Below are 23,822 nucleotides of genomic sequence, written 5' to 3'. Positions count from 1 at the left end.
CGGGAGCAGCCCGAGTCTAGCATGGCCCAAACTTCCACAGTTTTGGTTTTTGAGCCCAGTTTAACTTTAACAGTCAGTGTGGGGAAATTTCCACTCACCGAATTGTGGTTACGCCCGGTTTCTTCCACCTGCCCTAGGGCGCCCTTCAGGGCAGGTGGTAGGCTTTTCCCGCCGGCTGCTCGAATTGCAACTCTTCTTCCTCTTCTCCGAAGGGTAGTTCTGGGGGGTCCAGTTCTGCGACGGCCGCTTTCAGTTTCCGCGGTAGAGTAGGCGCAGGCGACTTTATTGCAGGTTTCGTCTGTCGTTCCTCTGGACGACGTCTGGGGCACGATGTGGCTCGATGCCCTTCTTTCCCACATCTCAGGCACTGACCTTTGGAGAATCGTCGTTCCCTTTCTTCTTCCCAGGTTTTCGGTTTGGGGCGGCTGGCAAGCCCAGATGTACGCGCTCCTCTAGCAAGACGAGATTGTCTAAGCTCTTTGGTATGGGCATAGGTTTGCAGGGCATTTTCTGCGCTGCCTGCCAACTGAATCCACCCATACAGCGTTTTAGGATCATCTCTTCCTAGTGCCCAGCGAAGGATTTCTGGTTCTAGCTCCTGCTTAAACATTTCAATTAAAGTTGGCTCAGACCAGTCTTCTACTTTCCCTGACAAAGCTTTAAATTCCAGCGCATAATTGGCAACTGAGAGGGACCCTTGGTAGAGTTTCCTCAGGGCGTTTTTAGCTGTTTCTTGGGCTAGAGGGTCTTCGAAATGCTGTTTAAGTGCCCACAAAAAGTCATTGAAGTCCTCTAACTCAGTTGCCTCAGCCTGGCACAGTTGTACATACCAATCAGCTGCCCTTCCTCTCAGTTTGTTGGCAATGAAATTGATTTTGCCATGTTCTGACCGAAAGTTCCGGCCCCAATCTTCCATATAATGTTTGGCATTAGTGATAAAGAAGGAGAGCGTAGTGGGATCCCCATCGAACTTCACCCCAAATGGTGGGAAGTTTCTTGCCGGCTCAGCTGGCTGTGGCGGTTCCGCGAATGTCAGCGTACGCCGAGCCCCCATGGGTGGCCGATCCCTAGGAGGTCTTGCCTCTCGCCCCCCCGCCTGACGGGCTGTCCTTTGCGCTCTCAAGGTTAGAGCTGGCCGGATCCTTGCCGCCTCCCGCTCTTCCTCGCTCCCATCACTTGCGCGAAGCTGATGTTCGGTCATCGCTAGCGTTCCCTCTTATCCAGCGATTGGATGGGGCTAGCGGAAAATGGTTGAAATGATTCTCAGCTTTATGTAACGGTTGCCTAATCCCAAATACTCAGTCTCACAAGCTCGGGCTTAAAGATAACTGATTTATTAAAGGAATAGTATGCAAATACAGAGAAAGCTGAGAATGAGCAAAAGCGCGCCAAATACAAACTTAAAAGCCTTGCCTGTGAGCAAGTTCCGCCCCATCCCTCGTCAGGGCGCTCCCCCTCCCAGGTGCTAGGAGCCGTTAGACGCGCCTGGGAAAGTAACCTTGAGCAGGAGCGCAAACCCAAACATACATTCCAAGCCCTCAAAACAACGGAGGGCGAGGGAATGGAAAAATCCGGATGAAGAAACACGGAACAGAAGATGACATGTGAAACCTTACAATGTTAACAGCACATTGAAATGGGTAACATGACACACACACACCAGTTGGTGTAGTGGTTAAGGCACCAGGCTAGAAACCAGGGGACTGGGAGTTCTAGTCCGGCCTTAGGCACGAAGCCAGCTGGGTATCTTGGGCCAGTCACTCTCTTTCAGCCCTAGGAAGGAGGCAATGGCAAACCACTTCTGAAAAATCTTGCCAAGAAAACTGCAGACTTGTTCAGGGACTCTCTGAGAATCGGACACAATTGAATGGAATACACACACACACATATACACACACAGAGCAACAAATCACAAAAGTGATTCTTCCTTCTCATTAATTCAATGTAATTTTTGGATCTACTCCCAGGTACTGTAAATGTATATATTGCAGCCTTAGAGCAGTAAAGTAGATGTCGGTGAGCCATACCTCCCAGGAAACCTCAGTCAGAGCAACATTGGCAATCAATGATGTGAATTGCAGTTCAAAATATCTGGTTACCCCTGCAACATCTTCAGATCGAGGCCCTATTTTAATTTAATCTGATTGACAAAACTATTGTCTAATGTCTAGAGCCAGATTGAAATATAAAGGCTTCCTGTTAAATCATGGGAGTAAGACTTACATTGGAGGAAAGGTTGCAGTTTTCCCTAAGCAGGGTTCTCGTCCCTCTGCTATTATTCTAATACAGAATATTATAATTATTAGGATATTAGAAACGAAGCAGTGAAAAGCTTTAATGCAGAATCCCATCCTAAAAAAAAGAACAATGACAACTCTACCAGTGGAATTGTAAGTTGGGATTTAGGAAATACAGACTCTTTTTGTCCAGCTGATGTTTCATTTAACCTGTTACATGGGACTGCAGATAAACACACCTATAGGTGTGTTTCTTTGCTCTCTTGACTCCTATTCCTATCAACTGTATGGCTCCCATCTTTCTGTTTTTTGTTTGCCAAGGATTTTGGTTGCTCCAAGACACACTGTTTTTTTATAAAGTGCAAAGTATATAATTCTTCTAATCTTGGTTTTTCAAATAGGTATCAGAGGAATTGTGTCAATATGTTTGGTCAAAATGTCCACCTTGACTGTAGCAATATTTAAGTTCCTTTTAAAAATCCCTAGCTTACAAAAGTGGAAAAATGCACTTTGAATGCTGAATTTTATTTATAAACATTCTGAATATGTAGAACAAAGGTGAGGGTTGCTTGACCAATTCTGCTTAATATAGGCTTTTAATTGTATAAATGTTCTAAAGCATTCTAATATCTACAGTGGAGAAAGAGGTTGGACACTATGATAGCTAAATAATTAGAGACTATAAAATAGAATCAGGTTAATACATTTTAGTCCATTTTTTCCAGTGCCTCCAAGCATACATTATCTCTCTTAAGAAGAAAAAGAAATATATAGAGATCTTAAAGTTAGTCAAGATTTGTGGTAAGGTATAAAAAAATCAGCCATAGGGTGGAGCAGAACTCACCCAATGCTGCCTTCTGAGACAGGCCATCCCAAAAGATGTATACAGTATACTATCAGGTGATTTAGCAAACTGATTCTTTACTTATTCATCTTAACATAATTCAGTGAGTACCCTGTCCTTGATGTATCAGTCCTTGGTGTATCTCGATGATGGCTCCTGCTCTGTGGAATGATGATCCCTAGAGACTCCTACTGGTCCCCGCATTCTGACTTTCCACAGACTGCTTAAGATCTGGTTGTTCTCCAAGGTCCTGGGTAGATGTGGGTTGAGCCCCTTTGGTTGGTTATTGACTGCCTGGCTTTTTGAATTTGGCTTCCAATCAACTGTCTTCTTGTTTTTCTTGATAGATTTTGTTTCTTTTAATTTGTATACATAAGCCACCCAGAGTTGCTACGGAGTTGGCATCCTCAAAATTTTCTTTATCTTTCTGGTATAGTCACCTCTCCTTAATTCTGATTGCTATAGAGGCTGGCTAGCGAAAACTAATGGTGGGAAGCAGTGATAGTGGGCAAATCGTTCAAGAGCTCTGATTGACTGATGAATAGCCATTGGCATACATTTCCCTTCCTCCTCAGTAAAACACAGGCACCTTCCCAGGAATCGACCAATGACTGCTGAAGGCTAGCCATGGCTGGGGCTGAGGTTGGGATTTTCCTGTCATTAAGTGCCAGTGGAAATGACAGGTGAGAAATGGACCAGGAATGGCTACAGTTTGTATAAGTATGGTCTGGGTCCCACAACAGATGTTTGTACTATTTCTTGAATGCCTCAAAACTATAGAGACTCTACATGCATCTTATGTGCTTATGGTTTTCTTTAGATTAACAAGAAAGAAAGCCATATTGATTTTACTGTCCTTGCACCAACTGAAATCTGGAAAAGCAGTTAGCCAGGTGCTTTCAGTTGTGATCCAGAAGACAAAGTACAACATTTGCAAACCTGATGTCCCCTAGTTGTGTTAATCCACCATAATGGGTGTGATCCCATGTGTTAAGTTAGACACACCTTGTGAATCTCAAGTTGTAGAAAGCTGGTGTCGAAGGGAATCCCATTAAAACTGATATCATGGATGCTGTGGAAACCTTTCAAACATTATATAAGTATCATCAAATCTCCTCCTGGGAAAATATCTTAGCTATTAAACTGAAGAAACTCCAATGTGGCAACCCTTTTTACTGGCTGTTTTTTTTACTCAAAAAGCTGATATTGTTATTGCTGCTGCTCTTGGTCTTGTTATTTTAGACCATTTTTGAAGTGGGTTTCAGCTGGAGCTTATGTCTTTTATTCTTTGTCTGTACTGAATGGATAAGGAAAGATTATCACTTTCCTGGCCAAAATCTAAACCAGTTTAAGCAGTTAAAAAGGTAAATAGAAATACAGTATGCAAACAGGCCACAGAAAGCCAATACAATGCAGTTGTCTTGCAGTATTTCTACTTGTGTTAGAAAAGGCATTGAATTAAAATGTGTTATGTGTCTTTCCTTTAGAATTCATGAAATATTTTAAGGTACAAAAATGCATCAGCTGAATGCTGTTACTAAATTGAAGCAGAACAGCTTTTACTATGTCATTTCAATTTTTTGAAGAACAAAGTTATTAATGGTGTCATTCCAAAGGTTACAAGGTTTATCACTTTCTGTACACATAGGGCTTAATACAGAGTTTTTCTTATAGCAGTGTGGCACATAGTTCATTTTTCATCTTTCTTAGCCATGAAAATGAGCTTCCTCCTAAGCAGTTTTTTACTGTTATTTGAAAAAAGCCACAGTAGTACACTTGGAAAAGCCAAGATAGTTATATTTCTGATGGTAACTTGATTTAGATCCTGATGGCTTAAAATGCTCTTTATCCAAACAATGTTGCTTCATATAAGCATGGAAGTGCTTTATTTCCCCAGCTAGTTTAAGATGAACTTAGACAGCATAGCCTTTAATGAGAAAACAAAGTTCATCATATCCTTGTTGGGAAATAAAGTACTTCCATGTTTATACTGCTCTTCTTTGAGATGGTTGCAAGTCACCATAGAATTAAGTTTCATTCAACCCTCTTTCTTAGAGAAAGTCTTTCCTCTGCAACTGATGAATCACCATCATCAACTTGGGCATTCCCACCCAGCCTCCCACTCCCACACTTTTTTCTTTTATTCAGGCAGCTATTATTTTGCTTTCAGTTCATTTTTTATCAAAGTTTTCCAGTCTTTCCAGAAATGACAGAATGATCTGTAAAGCTATGAGCCATGGGCTGTGCAAGACTTTGAAGGAGTGGTTCTGTTCAAAGGATATTTAAAATCACCCCTTCAAATCAAATCTTTAAATTAATTCTCAAATGGATATGAAGTGCTGAATTTAAACCATGATTTCTAAACAGTCTGAAGATTCAAATTTCTGGCTTTGCAGAGGCTCAGACATTGCTGCAGCTTCCTTTCATCAATGGACCAAGCTGAAAGGTTCTGCAGTGGCATCTCAAATATTGTCATAATAGCTGGTCAATGAGTCTGATCATCTCTACAAACTCTGCCCATCAGAGTGTTCAGTGGTTTGGTTGTGTGTCTTTAGTGGTTTTATTCTGCTAGAATTTGTTTAGGCAAGAAACTGGGAGATTGTGAGTTCTGGTCCTGCCTTAGGCACGAAGCCAGCTGGGTGACCTTGGGCCAGTCACTTTCTCTCAGCCCTAGCAAGCAGGCAATGGCAAACCACTTCTGAAAAACCTTGCCAAGAAAACTGCAGGGACTTGTCCAGGCAGTCTCCAGGAATCGGACACGACTGAACGGATTAGAATATATATATACTTAAATCATCCCCTATAAACTTTGCTGAGTAGTCTTGCTCTGTAATTTTTAAAAAGTATTGTTGTTGTTGTTGTTGTTTATTCATTTAGTCGCTTCCAACTCTTCGTGACTTCATGGACCAGCCCATGCCAGAGCTTCCTGTCGGTCGTCAACACCCGCAGGTCCCCCAGGGACAAGTCCGTCACCTCTAGAATATCATCCATCCACCTTGCCCTTGGTCGGCCCCTCTTCCTTTTGCCTTCCACTCTTCCTAGCATCAGCACCTTCTCCAGGGTGTCCTGTCTTCTCATTATGTGGCCAAAGTATTTCAGTTTTACCTTGAATATCATTCCCTCAAGTGAGCAGTCTGGCTTGATTTCCTGGAGGATGGACTGGTTTGATCTTCTTGCAGTCCAAGGCACTCTCAGAATTTTCCTCCAACACCACAGTTCAAAAGCATCGATCTTCCTTCGCTCAGCCTTCCTTATGGTCCAGCTCTCACAGCCATATGTTACTACAGGGAACACCATTGCTTTAACTATGCAGACCTTTGTTGCCAGTGTGATGCCTCTGCTCTTAACTATTTTATCGAGATTTGTCATTGCTCTTCTCCCAAGGATTAAGTGTCTTCTGATTCCCTGACTGTAGTCAGCATCTGCAGTAATCTTCGCACCTAGAAATACAAAGTCTTTCACTGCTTCTACATTTTCTCTCTCTATTTGCCAGTTATCAATCAAGCTGGTTGCCATCATCTTGGTTTTTTTGAGCTTTAGTTGCAAGCCAGCTTTTGCACTTTCTTCTTTCACCTTCATCATAAGGCTCCTCAGTTCCTCTTTGCTTTCAGCCATCAAAGTGGTATCATCTGCATATCTGAGATTGTTAATGTTTCTTCCAGCGATTTTAACTCCAGCCTTGGATTCCTCAAGCCCAGCTTGTTGCATGATGTGTTCTGCATACAAGTTGAATAGGTAGGGTGAGAGTATACAGCCCTGCCGTACTCCTTTCCCAATCTTAAACCAGTCCGTTGTTCCGTGGTCTGTTCTTACTGTTGCTACTTGGTCGTTATACAGATTCTTCAGGAGGCATACAAGATGACTTGGTATCCCCATACCACTAAGAACTTGCCACAGTTTGTTATGGTCCGCAGTCAAAAGCTTTAGAATAGTCAATAAAACAGAAATAGATGTTTTTCTGAAACTCCCTGGCTTTTTCCATTTTCCAGCGGATATTGGCAATTTGGTCCCTAGTTCCTCTGCCTTTTCTAAACCCAGCTTGTACATCTGGCAATTCTTGCTCCATAAATTGCTGAAGTCTACCTTGCAGGATCTTGAGCATTAGCTTACTGGCATGTGAAATGAGTGCCACCGTTCGATAGTTTGAACATTCTTTAGTGTTCCCCTTTTTTGGTATGGGGATATAAGTTGATTTTTTCCAATTTGATGGCCATTCTTGTGTTTTCCAAATTTGCTGGCATGTAGCATGCATTACCTTGACAGCATCATCTTGCAAGATTTTGAACAGTTCAGCTGGGATGCCATCATCTCCTGCTGCCTTGTTATTAGCAATGATTCTTAAGGCCCATTCAACCTCACTCTTCAGGATGTCTGGCTCTAGCTCACTGACCACACCATCAAAGCTATCCCCCATATTGTTGTCCTTCCTATACAGGTCTTCCGTATATTCTTGCCACCTTTTCTTGATCTCTTCTTCTTCTGTTAGGTCCTTGCCATCTTTGTTTTTGATCATACCCATTTTTGCCTGGAATTTACCTCCGATGTTTCTAATTTTCTGGAAGAGGTCTCTTGTCCTTCCTATTCTATTGTCTTCTTCCACTTCCATGCATTGCTTGTTTAAAAATAATTCCTTATCTCTTCTGGCTAACCTCTGGAATTTTGCATTTAATTGGGCATACTCCCCCTATCACTGTTGCGTTTTGCTTTCCTTCTTTCCTGGGCTACTTCTAGTGTCTCAGCAGACAGCCATTTTGCCTTCTTGGTTTTCTCTTTCTTGGGATGTATTTTGTTGCCGCCTCCTGGAGAATGTTGCAAACTTCTGTCCAGAGTTCTTCCAGGACCCTATCTACTAAGTCCAGTCCCTTAAATCTATTCTTCACCTCCACTGCATATTCCTTAGGAATATTAGTGAGCTCATATCTAGCTGATCTGTGGGTCTTCCCTAATCTCTTTAGTCTGATCCTAAATTGTGCAAGAAGAAGTTCGTGATCTGAACTACAGACAGCTCCAGGCCTTGTTTTTACTGACTGTATAGATGTCCGCCACCTTTGGCTGAAAAGGATGTAGTCAATCTGATTTCGGTGTTGTCCATCTGGTGAAGTCCATGTATAAAGTCGTCTCTTAGGTTGTTGGAAGAGAGTGTTTGTTATGCAGAGTGAATTGTCTTGGCAAAATTCTATCAGCCTATGTCCTGCTTCATTTTCTTTTCCCAGGCCATGCTTACCTGTAATTCGAGGTGTCATTTGACTGCCCACTTTAGCATTCCAGTCTCCTGTGATGAAAATAACGTCTCTTTTAGGCGTGTTGTCCAGTAGGTGCTGCAGATCCTCATAGAACTGCTCTACTTCAGCTTCTTCAGCATCTGTGGTTGGCGCGTATATTTGGATCACTGTGATGTTAGATGGCTTGCCCTGAATTCGAATTGAGATCATTCTATCATTTTTTGGATCATATCCGAGCACTGTTTTAGCCACTTTGCTATTAATTATGAAGGCTACTCCATTCCTTCTGTGGTCCTCTTGTCCACAGTAGTAGATCTGGTGGTCATTTGATGTGAAGTGGCCCATTCCAGTCCATTTCAGTTCACTGATGCCCAAAATGTCTATCTTTAATCTTGACATCTCACCAATAACCACATCCAATTTGCCCTGGCTCATAGATCTTACATTCCAGGTTCCAATGGTGTGTTGATCCTTAGAACATCGGATTTGCCGTTCACCACCAGCACCATTGGCCACTAGCCGTCCTTTCGGCTTTGAGCTAGCTGCGTCATCACGTCTGGGGCTAGTTGAACTCATCCTCTGTTCCTCCCCAGTAGCATTTTGACCATCTTCCGACCTGGGGGTCTCATCTTCCGATGGTATACCAACATATCTCTGGTTGTACTGATCCATTTAGTTTTCACGGCAAGAATATTGGGGTGGGTTGCCCTTACCTTCCCCAGGGATCGCATTTAGTCTGACCTCTCTGTCATGACCTTCCCGTCTTGGGTGGCCCTTCACGGTTTAGCTCATGGCATCATTGAGGTGCTCAAGCTCCAGCACCACAACAAGGTAACGATCCTTTGCTGAAGTTAAAAAGTATTACTGTACTATTAATTTTATACCTGCCTTTCTGTTCAAATACAAAGCATATTTTGGTATTGGGATTTGGCATCTGGACCCAAAAAGGATTTGGGAATTCCATGTACTTTGTAGAGGTAAAAAAAAAAAAAGTTACATTTGTTGCACAACAACAAAAACCAAATAAAAACAATCCTTTATCTAGCAAACTTTAAAACTGCAGATTCTGCAGCTGATCAGTTTTAATGAATGTCCAGTACATGAAAATTAGATCACATACTTATTTTTCTCTAAAAATATTTCCTTCTTGCCATGTTAACAACAGGATCATATAACGTTTTTCTGCACTTACTATCATCTTGCAGTCATTTTTAAATAATCAGTTTTAAATTGGCCATGTTTTACCATATTTCTACATTATAAAGCAGATAGCAATTGTGGAAAGTATTCCTTTTTGTCTGAGAATAAACTACAACTTCTCCATGGCTAAAGAAGAAGTGAATCAATCTCAAATGACTTGAGAAAAAAAGTTTTTTTTTCAGTTTTTCTGTTGCCTCTACAACCAGATCTTTCACATGTTGATTAGTTGTTATTGTAATATAGAATTCCCATTGAAATTAGAGGTCCTTTTAAACTTGACATAGTTTAGGGTATATGGCTTAATCTTATTTTTTGCACTCCCTGGAAAGTTTGTACTACCCAAACCAGCAAACCACCAAAATTCAGTGACACGGTTTTTCACAGTTAAAAAATTATAATAAAAAGCGATTTGGATAGCCATAACATTCCTGTTTTACTTAAATTCCTTCAAATTCCAAAAATCAAAAAAGGGAATTCCTCCCCCCCCACCCCCAAAACACACACACACGGTCCTGAGGCCATTTGGGTATGAAAAGGAAGCTGGAAAGAAAGTTTAGGATTTTGGAATGACATAAATATTTGATTTAGGGCATCCCCAGGAATAGCACTTGTCAGGAATCAGGAAGCTGTTATAGTTATGATAACTGACAAGTCTGATTGGAGACCCTCCTTTCACAGCCAAATATCCCCCCATGTGTGAAAAAGAAGAGGCAAGTAAAAGGTTAACTGGAAAGGCCAGAGGGGCAGTGAGAGGTCTGAACCCCCTGAGTGAAAGGCTGGGGAGATGCCACAGGCACGTCTTGTTCTTAATGCAACCTTGCTGTGAGAAACAAACAAGTCTGACCTTTTGCTTTGCTGCTGGACTTCTGATCCTTCCAAGAAATGGAGGCCTCCTTTCCCCTGACTTCCCTAGACCAAGCAAACCTGGATGTAGCTCACCTTAGTGTGTCTGTAACTCGGCGATGACCTATTTTTTTCAGTAGGGCAGAAGAAACTGTTTCTTACTGAAAAAAAAATTAAACAATATTATTATTTAATAATATACTCAGCCAGTAAACAGCTTGCCCTGTATTTGAAGGTTTGCTCCCCTGTTATTTCCTGAAGATCCTACAGTTTGCTGCATGAACAAACACACGTAAAGAAATCCAGAAGTACTGTAAATGCAGTAGTGATATTGTGCCAGTTGTGATGAGATGTCACAAAGGAGCAGCAGAGTGAGTTGATTTTGTGGCTCCTGGAAGCCCCATATCAGGGACGAAAATTCTCATTATAATAGGTGTAATGGCAAACCATGTATGTTCCTTGAATTGAGCTCAGTAGCAGCCTGGCAGCCAGGACAGTGTCTTCAGAAGAGTTTATTTTTGTGGCGGGAGGTCTCCTTCAGCAACTTCATGGCAGAATTAGTTGGAGCTTCTAAGCCAACTAAAGGATACTCTTCCTGCAGAGCATTGTAATAGTCCAGTTTGTAAGGTACCAAATACATTAATTATTGAGACCAGGTTAGCCCTATCTAAAAGCAGCTGTTATTGGCACATCAACCAGATCTGGAAGAAGACACTTCTTCCAGTTAAGGTTACTCTTGCCTCTAGTGATGACTGTGGTTCTAGAGCAGTGTTTCTCAACCCTGGCATCTTTAAGAGGTGTGGAATTCTGGGAGTTGAAGTCCACACCTCTTAAAGTTGCCAAGATTGAGGACACTGTTCTAGAGACACCTCCAGATGATGTACCTGCTTTTGGAGGGGAAGTACAACCTTACTCAGAGAAGGTAACCTAATCTCAGGACAAGGAAAGGAAGGCACCATTTCTGTGGTTCTTGCTGTCTGCAGATTGGGCATTCTTATGGTTCCATTCTGATGCCGCACCCCAGATCTAGGCGCTTTAAAAGTACCCCATTTTCTCCAATCCTGTCTGGAAAAGAGCCACCTTTGAGTCCAGCTTTCAAGGGCTTGGATAGGCTTCCGAAATCAAGATAGGAGAGGGGGTGCCTGTTTTCCTGTGATCCCTCTTCTGCTCCCTTCTTCAGGGCCTTCAAGAATTTGCACAAGAAGCCATTTCCAATATTTCACCGCAAACCAGAGATTTCATTGTCTGGGGGCTGCACATTAAAAAGTGTTCTCGGCTTTGAAGTTTTTGTTTAATGGCTCTAAATTGAAAGAAAATGTTTTCCTATTACTTAATTCAATCATAGCAAAGAGGCTTGGTAAAAAGCCCATGGATTTTGCCCAAAGTGTGACAGAGTTCCCTTTGTGTTTGCTTATCCTCTGCTGTCACACAGTTTAATTCACCTCCCTTTATCTGGCATTCAAAACTTTTTTCAGTGACATTCAATAAAGTCCAGCGGCTGGAGGGAGCGAGCACAAGCGGGGGGGACTGGTTATTCCCCCCTCCATATTCTTCCCAATAGGTTTGGGTTTCGTCTGCATTCAGGGGTGGTTAACTCCTTCCCTCCTGAAGCTAACAGATCAGGGGCTCCATCCTGAAAGTACAGCCATACCTTAGGATGTCCTTCTAGGAAGATCCATTGTCTAAGAGGAATAGCTCATTCAACTAAATATTAATTCATAGACTAGATTCAAAAGCTGCTTTCCCCATCTGAGTGCCCTACAGAAGTGCTGCTGTGTTACAGCTCTCTTCACCCTCAACTAGTATGGAAAAGACTTGGAGAAGATGCACATTGTTGTCTACCAATACATCTGGGAGGCAACCGTGGGAGAAAGTTGCCATAAAACAACAAGACCAAACTTTCTCTCCCTTCCAACCATTCATGAATAGTTTGGCCACTGCAGGAGGATTTTGTGCTATGGTACCCTTATCCTAAGGATGCTTGTGTAGTACTTAGAAGAAATCTCTGCATGGTCTTATGTGGGACAAAAATATTTTCCTGGCCCAACTTTATTTGCTTTCACAGAAACAGGGAAAAGAGAAGTGAACTTCTTGGACCCAGATATATTTATTTTAAAACCGAAGTTCAGCATAATTTCCGAAGCTTATTTCAAAACAAGTGTGTTTCAGATCTGTATGAAGTTGGTTTCCTTATGTGTGAAGATTGCATTTATGCTGGTCTGTGACCAAAATAAAAGCAAGCAAGTATCTACACAGAAAAAATAACAACATAAAATTGCGAAGAATGTTTCTTTTCTCTTGAGGATCCTAAAAAAGAGAGGTACTGATTAGGAATAAGAGACTACTGTCTAATTTACTCTCTCCTGGGAGGAAGTTAATTAAATAGATTGTCTCTGAGTAGACCTTGCATCAGACTGCACTGCAGCCATACAGACGACAACCAGCAAAGTTGTGTGGTTCTGATTTAACAGTTTGTCTCCAGGCACGGAGTGTGTCTGTGGACCAATAATATGTATTCAAGGTTTAGTTATATGATTGCTGTCAGTCTAGAGTGCAAAACTCAATCCTACAACTTTCTAAATCCCTTAGTAAGTCTCACTGTCCATTGATACTTCTATCACCATTCCCATTTCTTTTTTACAGCAATGGGTTCAGTAGCAGTATTAGACCTTGGTCTCATTGATTTCAATGGGAAAAAGTCAAACAAATGCTTAACTTTTCTCTTGAAAGGGGTGGTGTTCAAAATCATTGAATCATGGCCAGTGACACTTGAAAACATCTCTCAGTTAAAATTGGCACATTGGGTGGTTGTTGATTTTAAATAGCAAAGAGGAGAGAAGACAAGAAAATAAGTATCAGAAAAGGCTATGCATTCAGTCACTCTTGACTTTGGACAGATAAGTTCATTTTCTCCATTCAAGTTGTTTCTTCGGTTATGCATGGGTTTCGTTTAATACCCAGTATGCTTGAAAGCTCTTTCTCCAAGACGTATTGCAGTTATTATGTTTGGGGAACACTAGTATTTAATGATCAATTCTGACTTGCCTGGAAAAAGGAAGGTGATATTTTTTATGGATTTCCATCCTCCTGCCAATTAGATTTTGCTTAGGAACCCAGTTGCTCTAACAGCCCCTCCAAGACACACACATCTGGTAGATAGAATGTTGCCTTTCATATCCCTGTACCAGGACACAAGCATTCATGCACATTCATGGACTGATTTCTAATACGTTGAGGTCCCCATGGTGGCAGTGGCTAGATGGCACTCAAATAACAGACATGCAATATCCATGTGAGGTTTTCCCTGATATCCAAAACAGATCTGCATCTAAATGATGCAGAATACTACGTGATGGAAGATATCTCTCTGGCCCTTTTTCATTGGTGAGATATGCAGAAGAATCAGGTAGGATTCTGGGTCTCTAACAGATAGTTTTAGAAATAGCCATTTATTGGTGTGACTGTTATGCCCTCCCAAAAGTGGAGAGCTGAAGAGCAGGAGAGACAGACTAATGCTTACTTCTGGTACATGCTATCAATGTGCTTCAGCCTTATTGCTTGATTGAACTAAATTGATCAGCACTGTCAATTAGCACGTATAATAGTAAGTGTGAGAATCCTAGCCCTTAGTCATGACTTTCGTTTCCATGGCTTTAAGGATATGAACCGGGGAGATACAATATTTCCATTTGTCTCTTAAACATCGAACTGATCACCACACGCTCTATTCCCCATCTCCTCTTCTCTGAGATCTTACATCTGAATCTCCGTAATCTGTAGTAACTGATATCAAAATAAATGGAGGTGGGGAGAGGGAGCATCTTTCTCCCTTTGCTCATTGTTTGAATATATCTACTGGAGTAGCATCTTTCTGTCCATGATATGCAGAAAAGGTATTCATTGCTGTTGAGTTACCAGGGAAGTTGGAAGATTGCAGACTGAACAATTTTGGAGACCTGACTCTGAAAATGGATGGAAAGGAGGGTGTGGAGTGGATGGACTGCACTGACAAGCATTCTAACATTGCAATCCTTTCTGAATCTACTCAAGAGCAAATCCTGGGAAATTCAAGGGGATTGTTTCCAGGAAACTGAGGATTCCTATCAGAGGAGAAGGTGAACACAGCTCTGTGGCAAAAGTGCTGCCGATTCCAGCAGACTATCATCCCTTTCCTAAAACTGTTTCGTGGGCAATAATCCAGTGCCTTGGCTGAGAAACAATGCTGCAACTTCGTCTTCCCAAAATGTGACTACCTGCAAAGCAAGCCCTCTGGATTGACTTCCTCTCTTAAAAAAATTGGCATGCTAGCCCCTCTAGGGAGGGAGTACCACTTTCTGGAAAGTGTCACCTATGACTTTGGCTTTACATTTTAAAAACTATTATTGGTGACCTTAGGCATGACCATACATATTCACATCAATATTATCAGTAACAAGTGGATCTTACTCCTGAGAATGATTACAAAAGATTTTTTCTTAACCCATTAATCTTCATTCCCAGTTAAATAATATTGTTAAAATTGTGCCTTTTATTCTCTTCTCCATTCTCTGTTTTAGATTCTATAGACTGTGGACACAGGAATTTATCTATTAATTAATATGTTGTTTACTATTTTCATAGATACTCATTTTGCAGATGGAAAATGTCATAGAAATCTGAGGACTTTACACTGAGTAACTTCATAGACCTGGGCTACGTAGACAATAATAAAATGAACATTTATGAGACAATTCCAAAACAAAATACTACACATTAAATATGACAGTTGTTTTCAAAAGTTAAAAATCAGAATACTGAGCTGTGTCAGATCTTATTAACATTTCTACCCCATTCTATCATTGGGATTTGGCTTATGGCAGCTGGAATTCTACACCCCACCCCAATTAAAAAAATGATAAGGGTAAGATTTTCACTATAATAAAATACTCCATTTACTTTCTACTTTGATTTTTAAATAGGGAAGTTATCTGTCAAAAAGCATGTTCTGCTGCCCTCACACAAATTTTCACTGTAAATTGTAGGTTGGAGCTTTTGTTGATTATTAAATTGGCAAAAGGAAATCAAGGTGGGCTAATAAATCCAAATTATTTCAGGGGAGGTAAATGTCTATTGTGTTATTTAGTTCAAAGTAACTATGTTTCAATGCAAATGCTATTTGAAAAAAGAGGCTAATAAGGAAATCAGAGTGAATATTTTTCCTTTCCAATAACACTAATAAGGCTAATAAGGAAATCAGAGTATTTTTCCTTTCCAATAACACTGTAATCCTAAGCATGAATATTGAAAATTAGCAGGGCTTAACCACAATTAATCTTAGACTCTCTCCCTCTTTTTAAAAAGGAACCTTCAACCAAATCTGCTATTTAACATGCAGTTACTTGGAAATCAATTGCCGACAAAAGTATATAACATTTGAAATGGATGGAATTTATAATCAGGCAATGGTAGTTGTGTTTTGGGGACAGAGGCTTTCATGGAAGCAAATCCCATAGATTTGCCAAGTGCCTGTAGCATTCCTGGGACTGAAGATGTGCTGTTTTAGCTGCAGACCTGTTCACTTCTGCTTTCAAATCAGCACCTGATGAAAATGCTCTTCCCTCCAAAGTCCGTAAACACTTTTGATGTTGCGAGGCGTAACTCAGTACTGGAGGGATGGCCTGCACCAGTCCAACCTTCAACAAAAGTCAGCTGCCTTTCCCAAGACCTCAAGGCTCTTTGAAATCCAGCACCTCCACCGCAGCGCAGGGGAGGAAACGTCTGACCCGGCCAAAGGAACGAAGCGCAACAGGGGCTGGAGTCGAAGGAGCCAATAGATTGGCGGTGGGACGAGGGAGGAGGGATGGGGGACTAGGGAAGACAGCCCCGAAACGTGGGTGGGGTTGACAAGAATGAGGGACATTGTGCAGCGCTTTTGGCGAACAAGGGGCATAATGAGGGAGTGTGCAGCGGCGGTGCCAAGGCACGGCACAAAAAGCCTATTGACGGGGGCCGGCACAGCCTTCATCACATGGCCCCCAAAGACGCTATTTATACCGGGCAGCGCGGCCCTTTCAGCACCACTGGCGCTGGTCAGCGCCCTGCGAGGAACCGCGCGGGCAACAGCCACTGCGCCGACGAACCCAGCGGAAGGCGAGGGTGAGGCTGGACGGGGCCGAGCCATGCCGCGCTCTTTCTTGGTGGACTCGTTGGTGCTGCGCGAAGCCGGCGGCAGCGACAAGAAAGGGGGCGCCTCTCCCGGCAGCCCGCCACCCCCGCCGCTTTTCCCGTATGCCGTACACCCCTCGCATCCCCTGCACGGCCTTTCGGCGGCCTCCGGAGGCGCCTGTCCCGCGGCTCCCGGGTCCACGTCGGCTGCGCGCAAAGCCGGCCTGCTATGTGTGTGCCCGCTCTGCGTGGCCGCCGCTTCTCAACTGCACCCGCCGCCGCCGCCGCCCGCCCTGCCACTCCTCAAGGCTTCCTTTCCTCCTTTCGGCTCCCAGTTCTGCCCTTCGCCCTTGGCTGCCAGGCAGTCTCCCGGAGGTTCATCCGCCTCCAGCGGCAGCCACGCACCCGCCCTTTACCAGAGCGCCTATCCGCTGCCCGACCCCCGACACTTCCACTGCATCTCCGTGGGTGAGTAGCCTGGGCCACGGGGCGGGCTGGGGAACGACTGATGGTCCGGCCCTACCTTGCCTGCAGCGTTTCGGCACGGAGGGCCAAGACCGATCCTCGCTCTCTGGTGACTGGGAAGGACGTTTTTCACTTATCTAGATGGAACAGGCGCTGCCGCAGGGTGCAGTGGGTTCCCGCACTACACTTCCGAATAAAGGCGAATTTAGGAGTAATAAATGCTTTAAGAATGGGGTTGCTTTAATGGGAGGGAGGAGCGCGGGAGTGGGATAAAACTGGTCAGAAGCTCCCTCCTGTCCAACCTTTGGAAAGCAGAGTTCTTAGAGAAAGTTGCCTTAGCAGGTGGGAGCCCTGGATGACTTTCTCGAGGTTCGGAAGAGGGGCGAAAGTGGTTAGTATTTGATGACCAGGGAATTCCGGAGCTGTAGGCGAGAATAACAAGTCTGAAAGAATCCCGGGAGGAGGCAGTGGCCATCCACTCCTGAACCGTTGCCCCCAATCCCTGGACATGTCCATTAAGACACCACGAGTCGAGTTCGACTCGAGGGACCCTTTGTCGTTCCCTAGAGAAAATTCAACAGAAGCTTGGGGTACTTTGATACCCTCGAGCCAAAGTCCACAGCTCCCGCAGTCAGTGGGATTAAAGTGATGGACTGTCACACTGGATTGCACACCTAAGTGGTAGTCAAGTTTTAGGAACAAAGTCCGGATTGCGGAAGAGAGATTTGAATCCAAGCAGAGGTGTTGAGAATCGGAGGTTGATGGGTGCCTGCACAGAGAATGGCAGCCGGCGCTTAAGCTGCTGAGGGTTAGCTCAGATCTGACTTCCACGGGCTGCTTTTAGAGGGGGGGATTCTAAACTTGCCGCCTTCCAGCCTGCTGACCTGAGGTAGTTTTGCACAACCTCAAGTGAGCTCATAGAGACATTTTCGAGCAATGGTGTGGAGCTAGCAGGTAGTGGGGAACCCATCGTGAAGAAAATGCCCGGCTGGGAACACGCGCTCCTCTGTAGGATCCCTTGTCATTCCACGCTGCAGGTTAGACGGATAATCCTTGCTTCCGTCGCTCCCGCAGCTCCAAGCCCAGTGAAAACTGCATCTCAAGGGTCACTTCGCCGTATCCAGACGGCGCTTATAACTGCGCCCTTGGCCAGCGGCAGTAGCGATCTGTATAGCATGGCTGGGACGATCTAAAACTCGTCCGCGCTAAGCTTCCATACTCGCTGGGGGTCTTTGGGGAAGGGTTGGCCTGCCCGCGGGCCAAACTGGCTGGGACCTGCCGGCCTTGACTTTGCGCTTTGCCTCTCCGCAGACAGCACGTCGGGCCAGCTGCCGAGCAGCAAGCGGATGCGCACGGCCTTTACCAGCACGCAGCTGCTGGAACTGGAGCGGGAGTTCGCCTCCAACATGTACCTGTCGCGTCTGAGACGCATCGAGATCGCCACTTACCTCAACCTCTCCGAGAAGCAGGTGAAGATCTGGTTCCAGAACCGGCGCGTCAAACACAAGAAGGAAGGCAAGGGCGGCTCCCACCGCGCCGGGGGACCGTCTGCTCCCGGCTGTAAGTGCGCCTCCCTCTCAGCGGCCGCCAAGTGCTCCGAAGACGAGGAGGACTCGCCCATGTCCCCGTCTTCCTCGGGCAAGGACGAGAGGGAACTCGCCGTGACTCCCTAAGGGGTGACGCCTCCGCCGCCTGGGCGACTTAGTTCCTTGGGCCCGCCTGGTCTTCCGGAGATGGAATGGACAAGGACGGTCTATAGATCCGATGTAAATACCGCGCCCCCCGCCGCCCCCGTCCGCCACGAGCGCGCACTGGTCCAGAGCTGTTGGCGAAGGGGAGTATCATCTATTCCCTCTCCGAGGCAGTTTTCTTCCTCCCCTGCTCTGTTATGGAGTGGGTTGAGATTGACCACAGTTGGCCAATGGAGGTTGACACAACGCCGACCCCTCTCTTTCTCTGAAGAGTAGGGAAGGGGAAAGCGGTCAACTTGGTTTATCTGTCGGTGTCCGGGGATTCCTCGCCTTGGCTATCTCCGAGCCTGACATCTCCCTCCCTCCCTCTCTCCTTCCCTTCGGGTTCTTTCTTGGCGTAACATCTAGATCCTGCTTCCCGTTGTTCGGAAGCAGAGGGACATTTCAGTACGAACAGGGGCAGACAGCAACGGGTTTAACTTGATGTGGGTTTCTTTTCTGTTTTGCTTTTTTTCTTAAGTCGACCCTTCTTGAAATATATTATGGTACGGCTGAATTGTTTTCTGGAAAACCAGGAGATATTTATTTATTTATTTATGTAAAGGCATTGAAGCAAAAATAAAGTTTAAAAAAAAAAAAAATTAGAGATATATATAGATATAAATTGAAAGGTCTGGCTATGCTTTGGATTTGCAGAATGTGCTGGCACTATCCAGTCATGGTGAAAGACTTGAAAGTCCCACTAAGTTCAGTGGGAACGCTGAAACGCCTTTTACTTTCCTACCAGAATCAGGAAATTTTATTTCACTCGATGTTGAGTAATATTCTCCATTCAACGGTCCCTTTATATGCTCCCAACTAATTTTATTGGGAAGGGTAACTCTTCCCCCCTCAAAACTGTAGGATGTAATAACTAGTTCGTTGGCTTGGATCCAGCGTGCAGCTCCGCTCAGGAGTCGAACTCATTGGTGTTTACTTCTGGGTAGACATGTAGGGCAATGCTACCTCAGACAAGTGCAGAAACATGATCTACCCTGGTGACAAAAGTCAATATAACAGCTAAATTGTATATATGGGCAAAAAGTCAGAGGGAGAATGATAGCACCTTTTCTGACTGACAAATGTTATTAAAAGGCATAAGCCCTTAGGCAGCTCATAAAACCTTATGTGTTTGGATAAAATTTGTTAGCCTTGCCAGCAGACCCCTTCTGATTTCTTGCTACCATAAACTAACACAGCTCTCTCCTACACGGAAGAAGAGAAATATCTTCTTGATGCTTAACTTTGCCTTGTTGCTCTGCCCTGAATAAAAAAAGAGAGATAAAGAAGGCCCTTGTAAAATACGGGAGAATCCACACTCATCTCTGCTTTTTCTCTTCTTCATCTAACATGAACGATAGCAGGACTCACAAGGTTTACTATACAGAAAACAACAAATAATGCTTGTTAGATCCTCTGATAGGGCACCTTCCTGTATGTAAACCTCTATACAGTCTGATTCCATTTTTTTAAAAAAATGTGTAACAGAATTAACTTGCAGGAATGAAGCAGGTTACAGTGGCAACACGAAAGATGTGCAGTGCTCTCCAGAGCACAATTTCCATTTCATACTTGCTGGCCCTGAACAGCCTCACTACTAACGCTTCCGGGGCCATAAGCCAGTGGGATTTACTTCTGAGTAATGCTTCCACTGTTTCCTGTTTTGTTTTGCTTTAAGAGAGGGCATATAAAGAACTACCACGAAAGTGCTTCTCCCCCCACCCCCATGCCTTCTGTTTTGCTGGCCCCAGAAAAATCAAGTCCTTTGGAAGAATGAGGAGGAGATATAAACATTTGCAGAGGGCTCTGGCCATTTAGAATCTCTGTCCCAAATGGCAAAATAGAAGCTACAGTGTAAGTATTACTGGAGAGTTGCTTGTTGATGTCAGTCTTCATGAGATTGGACTGGAGCACACGTTGCCTTGTGGTCACTTGAGTCAGTCTGAACTCAAAGTTTTCTCCAGTTAGAAATGCATTTGGAAGGTCAAAGTTTGCGCTGAAATGATTTGGGGTGCCCCTTTCAGCTTGGGCGAGCATTCCAAACTGGAGTCAGGCACCGACTTGGGAAACGTAAGTCAGGAGATAAGCCAATAGAATCAGAAATCATACTGTTGGGGCTTCCTCTCTTGATGGCTACATTATGCCAGAAGAAGCTGAAGGTGCACAGTCCATATCCTGCTTGGGGCTTTTCTGCAAGATATGATTAAAATGTTCACTGATTCATCGGACTTCTGCTCAAAGCCCCTCAGAGCACTTGACTGGCTGTTTCCTTGGACTGCTCTAGAGGAACACGGGCCTGGATCTTCAGTGTGCACACCCATTCCTCCTATGATACTTTTTTTTTGGGGGGGTGCCTTTGAGTCAGACTTGACTCCCAGTGAGTACATGGACAAGTGCACACAGTTTTCTTGGTGACATTTCTGGAAGTGGTTTGCCATTGTCTTCTTCCTAGGGCTGAGAAAGAATGGTCACCCAGCCCAAGGTCACCCAGCTGGCTTTGTGCCTAAGCTGGACTAGAACTCATGTCTCCCAGTTTGTAGCCTGGTGCCTTAACCACTGCACCAAACTGGATGCACACGAATACCCAAAGCTGAATCATGTCTAGGATTATCAGATAAGGAACAGAAAGATCTGGATGACCACAAAGGGGCAGCAGAGAGATATAGAAACTATTGGCTTTGCTGCCATCTAGTGGTGGTCCAAAGTTTTGCAGCCCTATTAGGTAGCTCTCCTGTTAGACCATAGGTCCATTTGGCCCATTACTGCCCAGTCTGCTCACAGAGCATTCTTAGCTGAGTCAGTTAAAAGCCTAGAAACTGCATTCACACCAGATGCTAAGATTCATGTTAAACCAGGCTTTTGTTGGTTTGCTTGATTGCTTTTGCAACTTTTGTTGTGCAAACCCATTTGCTGGTTTATACATCAATGCAGTGTGTAAGCCCAGAACCTGTGAGGGGGGAATACGCTTTAGACTTGTTAGGGGTCTCCAAGTGTCAGAAAGGATTTTCGGTTTTCCAGCTCTGTCTGGAAATACCTGAGATATCTGGAATTCGCTGGGTCCTACTAGAGAGGTAGAAGTGAAATACTCTAATCCTTTGTGGAAGAGGACAAATCTATGACATGGAAAAGTGTATCAACAGAAGCCACCACGTTCTTCGTTTTCCCAACTGGGGAGCTGAAACAACAACAGCGACCCCAGGCTCGTTCTGTCATGGGCACTGAGTGCTTGATACAGCTTTTCTTTGCTCCGTTCCGTTCCATTTCCTTCGAGGAAGATCAGCCATGAGAAGCCAGGAAGCTTCTTGAGGTTTGTCCCTTCTCTGGAAATAGGATGCGCGTCGTCAGCCTGCTTATCTGAGAAACCCTTTTCGCTGATCCTTGCTCCAAACAGATGCGTTCAGGGCGGCAGCGCTGTCCACCGCTGTCATTGGAGCGCAGACTTCTTTTAATTCGATTTTACCCCACTTGAACCTCTCCTCCCGAGGCTTCAGTTAAAACAAGCGGATCTACCAGCGACCTCTCTTTCTGTAACTTAGCGAGCAAGCAAGAGTTTCTGCTTTAAAGGAAGACTGGCCCAGGGAAGACTGAAGGATCCAGCCCTCCCCACCCTGCCAGTGGGGAGGGGGGAGTGCCGAAGCGGCTCCAGGTACTGTGGGTTGCCTTCTAGATGATTTGTGCTTCAAACAAACCAACTGAAACCAACAGCCAAGTAAGTCTTGTTGATTTCAGCTGATCACATTCTACAACAAACTTCCCCAGGGTGGCTTCTTCAGATGTACTGGGACTACAATGCCCAGTATTTTCCCAGAATTTACTACCAGAAATACTGAGTATTGTAGTCCCAACACATGTGGAAAGCAGTAACTTAGGGATGGCTGCAATATCGCTCCCCACCCCCCACCTCTGAATTAGGATGGAAGATAAAAGAATTATTGATAAAAGATTCCAAAGAAAGCTGCAAAAATGCAATTATTGTGTTGCATCTTTCCTTTTGTTCTAAAAAAACAGGTTCCTTTAGTTGCTGGGCAGTTTTCTTTTTGTTATTAATAGAGATCTGGAGGAATAGGAATGAGTTCCATTTATGTTTCTGTGTGCTGCTACACTTTTTAAAATTGGGTGTTAACCAGTCAAATGGTTTTGGTCGCTTACGTTTGAAAATGATTTTGGAACTGTGGTTGAATGTGAGTCAGCAAGATCACATGGCTGATAAAAAGGGAAACACAATTTTAGGCTGCCTCAACAGGTAAGGTCCAAATTTCAAGACGTCATAGCTTCACTATATTCTTCACTGATCAGACCCCAACTCTAGCTTTGTGATAATTCTGGGCACTCCATTTAAAGAGAGATTCATAACTCATTGAAGAAGGACGGCCAGGGGCTAGAAATTCCTGGAGTTTGAGGAGCTGGTGGCGTCTTTCCACTGCCAGGTGATGCTCAGTAGGAGGGGAAATGAAGCCAGGGAAATCCAGCTGATGCTTTCCTTAACTTGTCCCGCAATGAAACTGTCAGGACAGCAACACTTAGTGACTTCTTTATTAAGGCAGAAGATGGCTCAGGTGCCGGGGCAGCAAATTGCATGCCCGACATTATTCTGCTGATGCAGGTTCTGGTGGAATGCCCTTTAATGGGGTGGTCTGACTGTGTTCTCTGTCCACCATCTCTAAGCTCCTTCCAGAAGCCCCTTGATCTACACCCCATTTTGTCATAACTGAGCTGAGTAACATATTTTAAGGCAGACTGAAATCACAAAAGGTCTGGATCATAAGCAGGGCTTTTATTTAGGGGTATCTCACGTTCCTTTCCTTTATTTATATAGGCAACCAATGCCAACTTCTAGAGAGCCAGTTTGGTGTAGTGGTTAAGGCATCAGGCTAGAAACCAGGAAACTGTAAGTTCTAATCCCACCTTAGGCATGAATCCAGCTGGGTGACCTTGGGCCAGTCACTCTCTCTTAGCCCTAGGAAGGAGGCAATGGCAAACCACTTCCGAAATCTTGCCAAGAAAACAGCAGGGACTTGTCTAGGCAGTCACCAGGAATCAACACTACCTCAAAGGCCCACCCCTACCCCCACCCCCACCCCCAGAAGCCAACTTCCATATTTCTCCTCATTCTGTTCTGGAGGCACTGCATGTATGT

General features: G+C 44.2%; 1 protein-coding gene across 1 annotated transcript; it reads left to right on the top strand.

The window, feature by feature from the left end:
* Positions 1-16,504: 16,504 nt before the first annotated feature.
* Positions 16,505-18,628, top strand: GSX1 (GS homeobox 1). Its single transcript, XM_063304454.1, has 2 exons — positions 16,505-16,958; positions 18,267-18,628. Exons 1-2 carry the CDS (start codon positions 16,505-16,507, stop codon positions 18,626-18,628), a joined length of 816 nt encoding a protein of 271 aa, XP_063160524.1.
* Positions 18,629-23,822: the final 5,194 nt, after the last annotated feature.

The sequence above is a fragment of the Candoia aspera genome, chromosome 5 (assembly GCF_035149785.1).
Source record: "Candoia aspera isolate rCanAsp1 chromosome 5, rCanAsp1.hap2, whole genome shotgun sequence".
Classification (NCBI taxonomy): Eukaryota; Metazoa; Chordata; class Lepidosauria; order Squamata; family Boidae; genus Candoia; species Candoia aspera.
The sequence above is the reverse complement of the archived record's forward strand: the minus strand, read 5'-3'. Positions and strand labels throughout refer to the sequence as shown.